Here is a 15,384-nt window from a genome sequence, read left to right on the forward strand (position 1 = left end):
TGGCCCAGATTTGAGCTCCAAGCCCCTCGTGTCTGTGCAGATGAGAGTGATTTAACAGAGCCAGATGTGTTTGTGCACTGCTTAGATGCCCGGCGTGGTTGCACGCTGCTCCTGCCTGGTTTTGGGGTGGCTGCAGCACCCTGAGCTCTGGCTCGGTCACCCCAGAAGCAATGTGCCAAGCCCTTCACTGCACTTTCTACAACAGCATCCAGTGTTATGAGAGAGCAAATTCGTTTTCCCTGTACTTAATTTGTAGCTCCCATGTGCAGCAAAGTCATGGAAACCAGATGAAGAATTGGTGACCAACTTTTTGTCCCTTGCTTGAACCCCCAAACTCATGCAAATTCATTAGCCAAGACAAACTTGAAGAGGTGAATGGAGAGCCTATAGTGTTTAGTAGAAACCATATGCAACATGGAAATGGGATGTAAACCTCTTGATGTTCCTTGGTGTATCTATTATACATGAGCCATCAGAGCAGCGTATTAATAAAACAGGAGGCTAAAGCACTTGGCACTCCCAGCTCTTTAGTGAAACATCAGAGCAGAGGCTGTCAGCCTCAGTCTTTGAAGCCTGCAACTTGCATCTGCCCAGCTGCTTCAGTGACACGGTCAGGATGCTCGGGGGATGCTCCCATTGAAGGGAGATCTCTCCACTCTCTGCGTGTTGTTTTGTTTTTTTTTTTTTTTTATGCTAGCAAGATTCTCCTCCTCCAGGACAAAAATATCCTCCTTTCCTGCTCAGCCTTCTTGCATGCTGGAATTCTTAAGCAGTAAGTGACAAGGCCAAAGATGGGGTTAAAGCAACCTCAGACATTGGTGTGCTGAGATGCCGACTGGTTCTGTTCCTCGAAAGCTCTCCCCACTGGGGACACTGTCCAGTCTTGTGCATGAGGCCCTTGGTTTTGCTGAAGAATAAGTGAATGACACGGAATTTTATAACTGTCTGAGTTGCTTCTCGATCAAGGCAGACAAAGGTGGCTCTTTGGACCTCCCTAGCACCAGGCTCAAGCTTGCAGAGCTTCTGGGTGAGCAGAGGCAGGAAGGGAGGCTGCTTCGCGCCAAGCCTGACCTTGGTGCCAAACGGGATCAACCGCAGCAGAGGGGAAGGCTGGAGCTGCTTGGCTCTAAGCGTTCGTGGGTGGTGATCCCTAAAACCAGAGAGCAGTTCGAGCAGCTGAAATCCTCACCCTGCTACACAAAGCGGAACATCAGCACTGGTGCAGCGCGAGGGGGGCAGTCGGGAGTGAGAACTAGCAGATGTAGCTAGGCCTGCAGTTTTCAAAGGAACAGACACACCAAAGAAATAGGGTTAATTTGTTCACTTATCTGCAAGCTACAGGGCCCAGTAGGAGGTAGAGAGTGTGCTGTGGAAGAAGGGATGGGGCATGAAGCGGGGACTGAGCCTGGGTGCGGGGCTGAGCGGCCTCTTACTGGGCACCCCGAGCTGAGCATGGGCTCAGAGCCCTGGGCTGTGGTGGATCCAGGGCTGATTATTGTTCCTTTGCTTCCTGAGATGCACATGAGGGTAACGGAGCTGTGTGCCCAGCAGTTTACAGATGTTTAGTTTGCACCTTTCTCTTGCTTTGAGTACCAGCAGGGGGGGTGTTCCTCCTCCCCAGCCAACACTACAGCTTGCTTCCTTAGGGAAGGAAAAGGTATTTATCATAACGCTGCCTACGAAAATGGCAGGCAGCCCAAAGCTTTCCTGGACCCCACCAGAGGCTGAGAGGTTTGGGTACAGACCACCAGTCTGTTCACCATGCTGCAGCATGGGCGCAATGAATCCCTCACCCTGGCTGTGGGAGGGGAAGAGCTGAGACACCTCCACGGTGGCCGTGCTCACCAAGAAGCTCAGCACCACTCCTCCCTGCAGCACCGGGCTGAGCTCTGTCCCTTCTGCTCTCTGACGTGCTGCTGTCTGCTGCCAGCTGCTTGTGTGTGTATTTGCAACCCACTGCACCCAAATACCCGCTGAGCTGCTCGCTCTTGGAGTGAGAAGCGATAATTCAATGGCTAGTTCAAATTTAATTATTTTTTTTTCTTATATAGACAGAAGAAATAAGTTCAGCTGTGACCATGCATGTTACATTTTAATTTTTTTTTCTCATGCCAAGAAATACAAAGGAAATATGTCAGGTATACCACATCGTCCTGCAGGGAAAGAAACACCTATCAGCAAACCCAAGTGCCCGGCCGAAATTCCTGCTGTGTTCGTGCTCTTTGCGGATCCAGCTTTTCCAGCTGGACTTCAGAGGGGCTGAGGCTGTGCACGTCACTGGTTACAGCAGCAGGGGGAATGCCCCAGGTGCTGCCACGCACGGATCCTGCCCTGGCACCATTGTGCAGGGTCTGGGAGCGCGTGGCCCTGCTCAGGAGTGGTGAGGGGCTGCCCTGGGGTACCGCACACCTTCCCTTCCCGGTGCTCTGTATCCCACGTGGGTATTTCTAGGTTGGAGTTTTGCTACCTACTGGCGTTCGCAAATGCTTTGCAAATATTCCCACTTTGATAAAGGCTGCTTCCCCCCACCCCCCGCACCCTTTGGCTTGTGCCCAAGCAGGGGGATTTTCAGTCCAAATCTGTCTTCGCCAAAACTAAAGGATGTACGCGGGAAGAAAATGAACTTTAAATCTGCAATTACTCGAGGTGGGTCCTGGTCTGCGGCTCTGGGCTGTGCTCAGTAACAAGGGGTAAGGCTGGGGGATTCAAAGAGAAAGCCGTGGGACCAGCCCCTAGGGCATGGCCGGTGCAGCAAACTGAGAGCAGATTTTTTGCCGTTTTCCTCCCTTTGTGCTAAAATCCCTCTGGTCTCCTCTGCAGGCGTTCCCCAGCCAGACGCTGCGTTGCCATAAGCCAGCTGAACCGTGCTGCTCCCCGCATCCTGCCAGCTGCTGGTAGGACGATAAGCCCATCTGCAAATCACTCCTGAATCCCTCCCAGTGCGTCCTTCCAGCATCCCCTCGCCCATTCGGGCTCTGCTGAACCTCCCCAGGGTGATGAGCCCTGGAGGCTGGGTGCCGGAGGCCGGGTGCTGGTGTGGTCTCACAGCTCCGTGCGCTGGCTCCTTCCCGATCCGCATGGTTCTGTCCCACCAGGATCTCACACTTGTCGATCCCAACTCCTACTCGGACTCGCTTATAGCTGCGTTTCCCACCTTCTCCATCTCCTCAGCGTGCTGTCCTCCTACCAGCCGCACTGCGCTGCCAGGTAAGGCTGGGTGGCCACCGCGCTGTGTGCAGCTCGCCTCTTCCCTGCTTTGCTGGGGGGAGAAACTGGCCAAATCCTGAGGATTTCGTGTTTTAGTTGGAAACAGAAAGCCTGATGCTGAGGTGGGAGCCTAGGGGAGGCTGCAGCAGGTGGCAACGAGCTGTGACATAAGCAATGGGTCTTGTGAGTGGAGATGAGGAGGAGAAGCCTTTCTGTGACATACTGCTCATGATCGCCCATCCATGCCCTAAAAGCAAACTTCAGGAGAGGAGCAGTGGTGCCTGGACGTGCCCAGCAAGGTGCTTGCACTGAATTGGCAAAAAATCACAAGGGGTGCTTCTGTTTCCTTGTTCAAAGCCCAAAGGAGGAAAGTTGGGTCCCGGTGGTCTCAGGGTGGGTTCTGCCAGGGCTTTGCTCCTCGTAACGCAATCCTGTGTGAGGTGCCATCAAGGGCTGGGGCTCATCGGCCTCTTCCTTGGCACGGCGGGGTGAGACCGTGCATGCCACAGGGAGCAGCTTCCCAAGGGCCTCCTGGCAAAAGCTTCGCAAAGGGTCAGGCTGCAAAGTGCGTCAGGAGGTTGTTGGAGAGCAGGGAAGGAGCCTCCGTGTCCGGCTGGTCCTGAGGAGTTTTTCTCTGGTGCAACTTGAGGGCAGGATTGCAAGGAAAGGAAATATTTGATGTCAGGAGTGCCCGGAGAGCTTTCAGCTGGATCTCAGTGCAGGACAAGGCCCAGAAAGGTGTATTCAAGAGCGCAAAGCAGTGCAATTGCCTCTAACCAGAAAGAAGATTAAAAAAGGAAAGGAGTTGGAGCATCTTCAGTTTTGTTATCTGTAACACTGGGCTGTGAAGCGATCGCCTCAGCAGCCCAGTGCTCCGGGCTGGGCAGAAGACACTAACCCCGTGTGGGTGCGTGCAATAAATCCTCACCGTGGGCGTTGATTTTTAGTGAATTTTAGTGCCTCTGCTGCTCCTTCTTCATCCAGGGACTTCTCCTGCCCAGCTCCATGCGGCCCCTCACCATCCCGTGCCTGCAGCAGGGCTCCCAGCCCAGTCTGAAATGCAGCATGCAGGTGTGTGTTTGCACAGATCCCTTTGGAAACATCAGATTCAAAGGAATTATGCATTCGCTCCTATTTATATTGAGGAGGAGAAAGAAAAAAATGTCTTTTCTGAGCTGCTCGTGCACGTGACTCAGAACAACTTTGCCATCTGTGCCTTTAGCAGAGCACAACGCCGAGCCGCCACGTGCGGGGCTGCAGGGCTTCGTCGCTAGCCATAGTAAAGAAGTTTGGGCTCTTTAGAGGAAAGGCTTCATGTAATGATAAAAATAGCATTTAAATTCTTCATTTGGTGCTCTCAGGTGCTGTAGTTTTCCCTGGATGCTGCCCTGTCCTGTCCTCGGGAGATCTTTCCTGGCTTTGCCGTACGCTGGCTGTCAGTGGCTCAGGACAAAGCTGCACCTTGGCCAGCCAGCAGCATTCGGGTTCAGGGCTTAAAAAGGAAACTTTTTGGGGATTTGATGGGACAGAGCAGCCCACCCATGAGATGAGGGGGTTTAGTCTCAAAGGGAAGGCTTCTGGTGAGAGTGGGGACAAGAGCAGAAACCACGGAACATCCTGATGGACGTGGCACCAGGCTGAGCACACAGCTTTCCCTAGCACCAAGGGCAGAAAACAGAATTGCTAAAGGGAAGGTAGTGAATTTGGTCCATTTTTAGAAGCTTGTAGTTTATAATAAAGCACAGGCAAAGGGGCAGATGGGGAGGCAGCCCAAGAAAGTGCTGTAGTAACATGCTATTGCTCTGAGTCCCTGGAACCCCTTTGAACTTAGAGGAAAACATCAGCAGTGTGTCCCGGGGATGTGGCTCCCCTCTCCCCTAGGTCCAAATAACATTTAGCCAGAGGAAACTCGGTAAGGAGGAGCAATCAAACAGGAGAATGTTCCCAGCTATGCCCCTGGGGCACTGCAGAATGAGGATTTACAGCCTGCAGCTCTCTGTGCTGCCTCCCTGCGTGCCCCTTGTGCTCACCAGCTTGGAAGGGACGAGGGTGCCAGGTTGCTGGGACGTTTCTCCTGGCACACCTTGCTGTGCTGGGCAGCAATTCCCCATGTAGACAAAGCCCTTGGCCGTGTTGGGTTTGCTCTGAGGTTTTTCCAGATTCACTCAGGGAGCAGGGGAAAACATTTCGTGCCCCAGGACAGGCGGGGGGTGCAGCTCCCGGTCGTGTACTTGTGCCAGCAAAGTTTTGCTAAAGGAGGCTCGGCTAACACGGAGCCAGTGGATATGGCCGGGAGCCATCTACAGAGCCTGGGTACAACGACAGGCGGTGACACCTTGCATAGTCTGGGTGGCAAATACAGTACCAGAGCCTGTGCCAGCCCGTGGCAGGGATGGGTGGGAGGTGGGGATGGGGACGGCAGAGGGGGCCGCGCATCGTGGAAGACTTGGCAGGGCATGGGGGGGGCCCAGGCAGATCAGGAGGAGCAAAAAAAAAAAAGTCAGTGTTCTTTACATGTCGTTAAATACAAAATGTTAAAAAATAATACCGTCTGTGGAGCCGGCCCCAGCCAGCTCCAGGGATGCTGGAGATGTTCAGAGACGCAGAAGGGCGTGTGAGGGGTAAAGAGAGGAGCAGGCATCCTAAACCCCTCTGCACCTCTGAAAATCTCCTGGGAGGTCCTCAGCTGAAGCCCAGCGGGGTGAGGGGAGATGAGTATGGACAGCGATGGGGTCTGGGTCACGCTGCAGCTTTTGGCTGATGGACAGGACAGGACAAAAACGCTCGAGCGGGTAGCGTGGGCTCTCCGTGCCTCGGTGCCGCTGCTGCAGATTAACCAGGCTCTTTCCTCCGCGCCACGAGCATTAACCTCGCTTCGGGTGCCCAGGGAGAGAATTGTGTGGTTGCACGGAGAAAGCGTGTTTCCTTCCATTAAAATCCCCACCGTGGGGCCGGCTGAGGAGGAGCCTGGCGTTCTGCTGCCGCAGCATCCTGCTCTGCCGGCTCCGACATCTGCTGCGAGTGACAAAAGAGCTTGTAGGAACAGACGTGGAGAGCATTCCCAAAGGCATGCAAATGGTCAATGTCTCTTTTTGTTGTTGTTGTTTGTTTTTTGTTTTTTTTTTTCATCAAAAATACAAAAGCAACCCCCACACCCTCCAGCTCCTGTGGCCCCAAGCCGGGCTCCTCCTGCAGCTCGGCTCTCCTCCTGCCCCCAACAGCTCTCCGCTCCCGATGGCAGTTTGAGCTTTTGGTTGTTTTTTTTTGTCGTCGAGACAGAGAATGTAATGACTTAAAAACCAACAACCCCCCAACAACACAGTGCCAAAATTCTTAGAGGGGATTCCTCAAAGTGTCCTGGTCCGTCCTTAGGTTTTCTTTAAGATAAGCTCCGTTCCCGAAACTCCCTCCTTGCCCTTCGCCAGGAGTTGTCTCCCCGCTCCGTCAGTTTTGCTGGAGGGGAATGAGGTAGTGGGCTTCCCCCTTCTCCTCTCCACTCGGCACCCGAAGCTCTTCCCCATCCCTCCTCACGATGTTTTCGTCCCAGCCCTCGTCCGGGCTCGTTCCCAGGGGGCGGCGGAGCAGAAGCGCGCGTTCCTCCGGGGCGGCCCCCCTACGCTGTGACAAGTTTTTGTTGCGAGGCTGAAAGTAAAAACCCCAAAAGGAGAGTTGTCTTCCTCCTCTTCGAGGTATTTGCATGCTAAAATGTCTTCTAGGAAACTGTAAAATAAAGAGAGGCTTAGGGCAGCTTCCAGCAGTCACAGCGATGTCCCCGATGCTCTTGGCTCGGGCTTTGGGTTCGAGCGGCCGAGAGCCGAGGTTCCCGTTAGCCCGAGCAGCGCTGCCAGCGGCCCTGCTGCTCCTGGCAGGTGGCTTTGTGTCAGGGAAGGTCCCCAAACACTGGGGGACTGCACCCCTGGGCAGGCTGGATCCCTTTGCTTTCACCCCGCTACACATTTCCAAACCCACCACAGCCTTGCCGAGGCTTTGGGTTTTAGCCTAAATGCCTCTTGCCTGGGAGATCTCCCACAACCCCTTCTCCAAGGTATTTTGCACACACAGGTGCTGTTGGTGGTGGTCCCACGGGGGACCTCAGTGCCCTTATTGCTGCGGTTGGGGTGGGAACAGGGCATCCTACAGGCAGGGCTGCCCTATAAACTCCTGGGACAGCACCCGAGGCACCGTGTGGGGTTCCTGTTTGAGCTGGGCAGGGGAAAAGGGAAGGAGATGTTACCTCTGACGCTGAGTGAAACGTAGAGCACGATGATGATGGTCCCCAGGACGATGGAGACGATGCTGAGCAGGCGGGCCATGCGGCCGAGGCGCCGCGCTCCGTCCATGTCCCCCTGCTGCCCGCTGTTCCTCGACTGGGGGGAAGCACAGAGAGAGGCTCCTGAGAAGGGATCCGGGGGGATGCTCTGGCTGCAGACCCCAAAATGAGAGCGGCTGCGTCTGCAGGGGCCTGGGCTCCTGTCTCCTACAGTTTGGTGCCCTGGGGCGGCCCCACAGGGATGCTTCTGTGGGCAGGAGCTGCATGGGATGGGGTCTGCCTGGTGTCAGAGGGGCTAAGAGGTGTCCCCAGGGTGGGACAGGAGGCACTGCCCAGCCCCAGCCCTCTCTGACTCATCAACGGGGAAAAAAAAATAAAATTCTGTAACCCCCAAAAGGAATTCACGTATAGGGGATGCCACTGGGGTGCTGCTGCATTGCTGCAGCTCGTGTGCAGGAGCACAGCCAGCAGGCATTGGCATCATAACAGGAGGTCCCCAAGGGACAAAGTGCTGTGGCTGCTGGCTTTGGGAACAAGCTGTCGGTGTGGGGGCAAGGCTGGAGCCCCCCGGCAACAATGGGGCCCTGGCTCTGGGATGTGGCTGCTAAAACCGGGGGAGCTGAACGTGGAAAATAATGTTAGCTCGAGGTAAAGATGGAAGGGTATTAAACAATCCCCCTCTCCTTTCTGAAAATGCATCTCTAGGATGTAGTGCCCCACAAAGGGTGCCCTCTCACAGCTGCCCAGCACAGCTCCAGTGCCATGTCCTGACCTGGGTTAGGGTTAAGGTTAGGGTTGGGGTTGGGGTTAGGGTTGGTGTTAGGGTTAGGGTTGGGGTTAGGGTTAGGTTTAGGGTTAGGGTTGGGGTTAACTCAGGTGGCTGCAGCCCCGCGGGTGTCTGGTTGTGCAAACACAACCCAGGCAGAGCCATTTCCTCATCACTGGCGTTGGGTTCGCTCAAGACCTCGTTTCTTTCGGTCTCTACAGCACCTTTGGCAATGTCAAAAACCAGTGGTAGGCAGCCAAGGGCCTTCTTGTGTTAGAGAACAGGAGGTGACAAAATGAAGCTTCAAGGTTTGGTGGAGAGAAGGGGGTGAGTAGGGAAGCACGGGGATTGACAGGGTCCCTGCACTGCTCCCTGACAGCTCCTCGCATTTGGGATTTTTATAGGCTCAGATGTTTGCAACCAAGTGTAATATTTTTGCAAGGTGTGGGTTAGATGGCGGTGGAACACATTGGCAATTTTAGCTGTCTTCCAAGCAAAATATATGGGCTAACAAATTCAACATATTTATCACCGTAGCTTCTGGAAGTGTTTGCTGATCATTTATCCTGAACAATTACGAAAAATACATCAGCACTGGCACGGCGTGTTTAGCCAGCATTTGTTACTGTACATATATTATTCATCGGTGTGGAACAGTTTGATTATAGCTGCCTGGTATCGGTGATGCTAACGTTTTCTTTCTACGTGAAAACATGAACGTTTTCTTTATTAATCAAGACTGGAAGAGGCAGAAGAGCTCTGAAACGCCTGGGGGCTGGGGCAGCGTGCCACGGGTGTGCCAAGCTGCTTGTTTTGGGCACGGAGTCGTGAGTCTAGGTGGCTCAGAAGAGCCACTGATGGTCCCTGCTTTCATCTTGTCCCCTGCTCACGTTACTGCTCAGAGGGTGTTCTCCTAACAGGTAGCCTCAGCGGGCTCATTGCAGATGAAGGCAGTTACTTTTCTGTAAATTCTGGGACTTTTTCTAGTCCCATGACAAAGGCAACCAACCCGTCACAGCTTCTTCCTTCAACCCTTCACAATTTAGGAACTGGCTTGGGGTGCATTCCGCTGACCTGCTGTTCCGGATAACTATTCTGGTATCCAGAATAAATCATTCAGATTTATCACCAGTTACTCAGAATAAATCATTAATCCTCATCACTTACACTGTGTTGAAACCCACGGTGGCGAGGTACCAGCCACCATCGGACGCAGGTGGACGGGGGCACCATTTGAAGGAGTAACGTGGGCCTTGGCTTCTTCCACCTCGCTCCGTACCCACCACACTTATACCCCTGGGAGCTTCCAGGCCCTCGCCTTGTCAATAAAATACACCCAAAGGGGAGGTGGGGGAGCCTCCAGGTTGCTCTTTTCCATGAGACCAGTGTAAGCAGGAAGAGGCTGGGGGCAGGAGCAGATTTTTTTTTGCCTACCCGTGGCCACAGTATCCAAGAGCAGGGCCTGAAAAATGATTTATGAGACACCAGATCCAACAGTGTTCATTTGCTTCCCTCTCCGGTTGCTGCTTAGTGCCCAGAAAAGCTTTCGTGTGCAAAAAGCACTGACTTGGGAAAGAAAGGCACGGTCGTGGAGCTGGAGGAAAAGTCAGCACGTCGCGGGGAGGCTGCCTGCGAGGCAGGGGGACAGCGGTGAGCACCCGGGTCCCGACTTGCAGGCGATGGGACACCCCTGTCTGTTGTCCCAGGGGGGTACCGGGGGCTGCGGGAGCTTCAGATGTGGCTGGGGACTGGATTTGTCCCTGGTGTGAGCTGGTGGACCCCCAGCTGATGCGCTGAGATCACCGGGGAGATGTTTCCAGCAGGGAGATGGGGAACCCATGGGGGTCCCCGGCTGGTGGATACGGGGGGGGCCATGAGCTGCACAGGGTGGCAGCGGGTGGAGGGTCCCAGGGGGCTGGAAGCAGCTGATCCTCCCCCAGCCCTGCATCAGCACCGGGCGGTGGGGCTCGAGGGCCTCGGCTCTCATCTCCCTGTTTGCTCGTCCCCTCCAGGGGCTCATGCGGCCCACGAGGCACACCCCTGCCCCGCTGCGGGCTCCAGCCTCGAGTGGAGGAGGATTTATTTTGCCTGAAGGCTAACGGGGCTGGAAAATCCCCGTGAGAGCTCCCGCTGGCCCATTCCCCCTCTCGCCCAGCCGGACGAGGCCACCCGGCTTCCCCGCGCGCTGCCTGGGCGGCCGCCACCACACAGCTGCACCGTGCAGATGGCAGCTGGTAAAAATGGTGATTCTGCCTCAAAATGGAAACTGGTCTCTCCAGAGGGCTTGCTGCAGCACCTGCCACCAACTCCTCGAGTTGTTGCTGGTTTTTGGGAAGCGCTGTGTGTGTCCCCCTGTGTGTTTTGGTGTGGTGAGCAGGCGAGCGCTCGCCCTGGGCTGATTTTCAAAGGGAAGCTTTGCCTCGGTGGCAAGTGAAGGGTGTAAAAGGTGCCAGGGGGGTGTAAAGCAGTGGGTAAGGGGGTGGCCGTGCCTGCGAGGCTCTGCTGGGATGGGTGGGAGGCTGCCTGCTTTCATTCTCCCCAGCTCCGATGTCAGTGTGCGAGCTGAGCTGTGGGGGATATTTAATGGGGAATTTTTTTTCTTCAGAACAAGTGCGGGAGCTGCAGGCACAGCCCATCCCTTTGGGGGGCCTGGGAGCAGCAGCGAGCCCCCAGCCCGGGTCTCCCCAGTGCTGCAGGGCTGGGCTGCGAGGTGCGGGGGCAGAGCCCTTAACCGTGCTTCGCCTTGCAGCTCTGTCCCGGCTGGGAACCGGGCTGTGGGCTGCGCAGTGCCACTGGGAGAGGAGTGCGGGGACACAGGGGCTTGGTGTGCCCTGCTATGCTTGTGACCTCATCCCGCATCCCACAGCATCCTATTTCCTGCATCCCACATCATCCTGCATCCCACAGCATCCCTTATCCTACATCCTACCTCATCTCACATTACCCTGCGTCCCACAGCATCCCGTGTCCCACAGCATCCCGTATCCTGCATCCCACATCATCCCACATCATCCCACATCATCCCATATCCTCCATCCCACCTCATCCCACCTCCCGCCTCATCCCATATCCTACATCCCGCCTCATTCCGCATCCCACCTCACCCCATATCCTCCATCCCACCTCATCCTACACCCCACCTCACCCCGTATCCTGCATCCCACCCTCAACCCGGGCTGCCCCCTCCCCATCCCACCTCCTGCTATCCCGGAGAGCCCCAAGCACGGTGCAGAGCATCCCCCAGCCCCAACCTCCTCCCTGCCCGGCTCCCCCATCCCTCCCCATCCCCGTGCCCCCACGGGGGGCTCACCATGATGGAGAAGACGAGGGCCACCACGTTGATGGGCCAAACGGGGCAGAAGCAGGAGAAGATGGCGAGCACCAGGTAGTCCCGGGGGCGGCCCTGCTCGGGCGGCGCCGTGCTGGTGCCGGTGGAGGATGCTCTGCCCAGGCTGAGCCGCGACGGCGACAACGGGGCCGCGTCCAGGTGCCCGACGGACACCGATTTGTAGCCCAGCCCGTGCCCGTTGCGCTCCGCCTCGCCGGCCAGAGCCGCCGTGAAGGATTTGGAGCCTCGCAACCCCTCGGTGGCAGCCAGCAGCTTCTCGGTCTCCTGGAGCCGGGAGGGCAGAGCCGTGCCCGACCCCGACCCCGAGCCCGAGCCCGACCCCGAGCCCGTGCCCGGGGGCGCGGCGGTGCCGCTCGCCATGGCCCGGCCCGGCCCGGCCCCGACGGAGCGGGCTCCGAGCGCTCCCCGCAGCCGCCGCTCTGCGCTCGGGGCTCGCCGCCCCCCCGGGGAGGCCGTGCCGGGGGTGGGGCCAGCACGGCTCGGCCCCCGGGGCAGGAGCGGGGGATGCGCAACGCCCCCCGAAAAGACCGGGGAGGTGGGAGGGAGGCTCGTCGGATATTGGGGAGGGGGGTGATGGGGGGGGCGGAGGGGGGTGGGGGGGGTGGGGAGGGGTAGGGTGGGTGGGGAGGGGTGGGGAGAGGTGGGGAGGGGTGGGGGGTTGGGGAGGGGTGAGGGGGGTTGGGGGGATTTGGGGAGGGGAGGGTGGGGTGGGGTGGGGTGGGATGGGATGGGATGGGATGGGGAGAGATGGGATGGGATGGGATGGGATGAGGGGGAGGGATGGGGGGGAATCGGGAGCGATAGGATGAATGGGATGGGATATGGAGAGAAATGGAATGGGATGGGATGGGGTTAGAGGTTGGACTGGGTGATCTTGGAGGTCTCTTCCAACCTAGATGATGATTCTGGGATGCTGGGATGCTGGGATGGGGCGGGACTGGGGGGATTTAGAGGGGAATCCCCCGTGTCCTCCCTCCCCTCTGCCGTGATTCCAGCCCGCTCAGCCTCGCCCCGGGGTTTCGGGACGTGGAGCTGGGGACGGGCAGAGGGGGTGCCCGGCGGTGCCCCCCCTGCAGCCCCAGCGCTCCCGGGACAGAGACAAAGGCAGGAGCCGGGACCCGCAGGGTGCTGGCGCAGGGTGGGGGGAGTCCTGGAAAGCGGAGCGCAGCACCCGGGGGGACCGGAGTGTGCTGCGGGGGGGCCGGGAGGAGGACTGCAAGCACCCGGCTGGGCTCCAGCGGCTCTCTTCGGTTCTGAATTTTTCCTCTCCGGCTCGCCAGGGATTCATTTCCCAGGCGGTGAGTGCCATCTGCGGGCGCACCCAGCGCCCTCTGCCTGCTCCTGCTGGGCAGGAGGGGGACCCCAGCGCCTCTCCCACCCCACAGCCTGCAGAGGGGCCTGCCCTAACCGAGAACCCGAGAGCAATGCAGGGATGCTGCCTCGGGGGTCTCGAGGCCTTTTTTTCCCCTGCTCCTGCCTCTCTGGGCATCTATTTCCACCTGGGCTGCTTTAATACCGAAGTGAGGGAGGGAAACTGGAAACAAATTTGGGTGGAGAGGGGTTCGTGTAGGGTTGTGCCTGGTTTTTGCTTCCTTGCCCCTTGGTGTTCCTGGGCTCACGAATGCTGACACGGGCAGAGCAGGGGGAGCTGGTGCAGGGGGAGCCTCACCCCATGGGGGAACCTCACCCCACGGCGGAGCCGCCCCGCAGCAGGGAGCTGGTGGGAGAAGCAGGATTCTGTCAGCAGCCGTGGCTGCAGGCCCCTCCTGGGAAGGGGAACCTCCTGGAGATGGAAGCCAAGATGTCTCACACCGTCAGCACTTTGAGAGGCTCCTTCGCTGAGCGGAGAGCTCTCTCTCCTGGCTGCTGGGAGCCTTCCTCTGCTGGGCTCATTTCCCAGCTCCCCCACCCCGCGCTGGGACTGAGGGAGGAGGAAGAGGAGGAGGAGGAAGCCAGGCACTCGGGGAGCACAGGGCTGAGCCCCCCATCCTCCTGGCTGGGCAGATCAGGAGCGCAGTCCCAGACCATCCCTCGGGAGCTGCTTTGCAGTTATCAGGAGGCACCGTGGGGTTTATGAGCTCCTCGGCCGCTCCTGCAGGTCTGCCCGGGCACCAATATGTGCACTGATGGGCTTAGCATTAAAAGTACAACCAAATAAACCTCTCCCAGCTCCTGCTCCCCCGATCCATCAGCTGCAGCCAGAGCTGACATCCAGCCAGCAGCCTCAGCGCGCCCCGCACGGCCCATCTGCCCACCTCACGCATTAACAGGCAGCGCCCCGATGCTGGGCTTTTAACTCGTGTTTTCTCACAAAGCAAGCGAGAGAGAATAAATAACCGTGACAACTTGCAGCAGGGAAACCTCACAACAAAGAAACACAGAGCTTACTCGAGCAGAAAACAGTTTTCCACGTCCCCCAGCTCCGAGCTCTCCTGCAGAGCAGCGAGCGCAGCCAGGCACCGCGCCGAGCCCCGTGTCCCACCTCTCTCTCCTGTCCAGGTCCCTTCCCACTGTCCCATTTGTCACTCGGCTGCGTTACCTTCCCGGCACCATCTCGCCTTCCCAGCCCGCTGGGTCAGTGGATGGGGAGGCGCTGGTAGCCTGAGCTCTGGAGCCCTCCCAGCTGCCAGGGGAGCGGTGCCGCCGGGGGGACTCGCTGGCTGCCCGCGTGTTTCTGCTGGCAGCTGCTCCGGAGCCTGAGCTGGTGGCTCCCGATGGGATAAAACGCAGGGCTGGCTGCCAGGCGATCCTCCTTTGGGCTCTCGTGGTGCTGGAGCTGGTTCTCAGGGGAATATCCCCCATAGCCTGCAGCACCGAGGAGCCGGGGGTGGCCGTCCCTTGCGCCCTGCCCGCGGCACTCGGAGTGGGCGCAGGGCCAGCAGCGCGCGGCACCGTGCAGGGACAGGGACAGAGCCGTGATCCGGCTGATGGCTCGCCGGAGGGTGGCGATTTTGGAGAGCCTCTTGCCGCTCAGGTCGTGCTTGAGGGCCAGCCGCAGGGCGTTGAAGGCTTGGTTGTAGTCCAGGATCCTCTTGCGCTCTCGGACGTTGGCAGCCATCCTCCTGGCTTTGGAGCGCACTGGCCTGCTCCTCTTCCTCACCTTCATCTCTTCAGCCTCCCCCGGGTGGGTGGCTGCTTCCCTCCCCTTGGGGTCCCACAGGTCCTGCCCGTGGCACACCTGGGGTGCAGCCCCCCTTTCCAGCTCCCCTTCCAAGCCATCGGGGGATCCCTGTCGTGCCGCGCTGCTCCCCACGGCTGCTTGGGACATGGCTGTGGCTTGTGGGGACGGGGGCGAGGTGCTGCTGCGGTCCTGCCTCCCGTGAGTCTGGCAGACACTCCTCCAGGGTCACACAGCCTCCCCTAAAAACCCCAGCGTTTTTAAAACATCACGTGGCTCCGTCCCAGCCCCTCTGCACCTGCCCCCAGGTGTGCTGCCCTGGGGACACCGGCGGGCCCCACGGGGACACGGCGGAGCCAGGATGGAGTGGGGACACCAGTACCGGTACCAGGGTTTGCAGTGGGAGTGGGGGACAACCAGCTAAAGGCTGCATTTTGCTGCTCCCAGGCTCTAGAGGGAAAGCGAGGCTCTCAAGCACACCTAGCAGGGGTTGCTTTCGTTGCTGCGGAGGGTTTGGGCTCTGCAGGAGCTCCCCCCATTGCTCTGCTCTCTCTCTCTGCAGGGCAGCTCGGCCTGGGCTGGGTCAATCCTAAGCTCACTTGGTGCCTTGGAGCAGAGCCCGTGGGTATCACTGCCCTGGCACGGGGCTCAGGCACTGCTCAACCACGTTCACT

The 15,384-nt window shown here is 58.2% G+C and overlaps 2 protein-coding genes across 3 annotated transcripts; both read right to left on the reverse strand.

The window, feature by feature from the left end:
• Positions 1–6,464: 6,464 nt before the first annotated feature.
• TRARG1 (trafficking regulator of GLUT4 (SLC2A4) 1) lies at positions 6,465–12,049 on the reverse strand. 2 transcript variants are annotated; one of them, XM_032200636.1, is made up of 3 exons: positions 11,554–12,049; positions 7,442–7,574; positions 6,465–6,849 (listed from the first exon to the last, which is right to left on the reverse strand). In XM_032200636.1, exons 1-3 carry the CDS (start codon positions 11,950–11,952, stop codon positions 6,821–6,823), a joined length of 561 nt encoding a protein of 186 aa, XP_032056527.1. In that variant the 5' UTR covers positions 11,953–12,049; the 3' UTR covers positions 6,465–6,820. The 2 variants fall into 2 exon arrangements, with proteins under 2 accessions (XP_032056527.1, XP_032056528.1); XM_032200637.1 differs by having other exon boundaries at positions 6,465–6,927; positions 11,554–12,046.
• Positions 12,050–14,167: 2,118 nt separating this feature from the next.
• Positions 14,168–14,860, reverse strand: BHLHA9 (basic helix-loop-helix family member a9). Its single transcript, XM_032200667.1, has one exon. It carries the CDS (start codon positions 14,858–14,860, stop codon positions 14,168–14,170), a length of 693 nt encoding a protein of 230 aa, XP_032056558.1.
• Positions 14,861–15,384: the final 524 nt, after the last annotated feature.

This window comes from Aythya fuligula, chromosome 20, assembly GCF_009819795.1.
Source record: "Aythya fuligula isolate bAytFul2 chromosome 20, bAytFul2.pri, whole genome shotgun sequence".
Classification (NCBI taxonomy): domain Eukaryota; kingdom Metazoa; phylum Chordata; class Aves; order Anseriformes; family Anatidae; genus Aythya; species Aythya fuligula.

What these genes read in the sequence shown, in the direction of transcription:
- TRARG1 (XM_032200636.1), bottom strand. Translation starts at nt 11,952, where the DNA reads ATGGCGAGCGGCACCGCCGCGCCCCCGGGCACGGGCTCGGGGTCGGGC. An exon ending in CCCTCGTCTTCTCCATCATG is followed by an intron (nt 7,575 to 11,553) that starts GTGAGCCCCCCG and finishes GCTTCCCCCCAG; the next exon opens with TCGAGGAACAGCGGGCAGCA. An exon ending in CGTTTCACTCAGCGTCAGAG is followed by an intron (nt 6,850 to 7,441) that starts GTAACATCTCCT and finishes TTTTACTTTCAG; the next exon opens with CCTCGCAACAAAAACTTGTC.
- BHLHA9 (XM_032200667.1), bottom strand. Translation starts at nt 14,860, where the DNA reads ATGTCCCAAGCAGCCGTGGGGAGCAGCGCGGCACGACAGGGATCCCCC.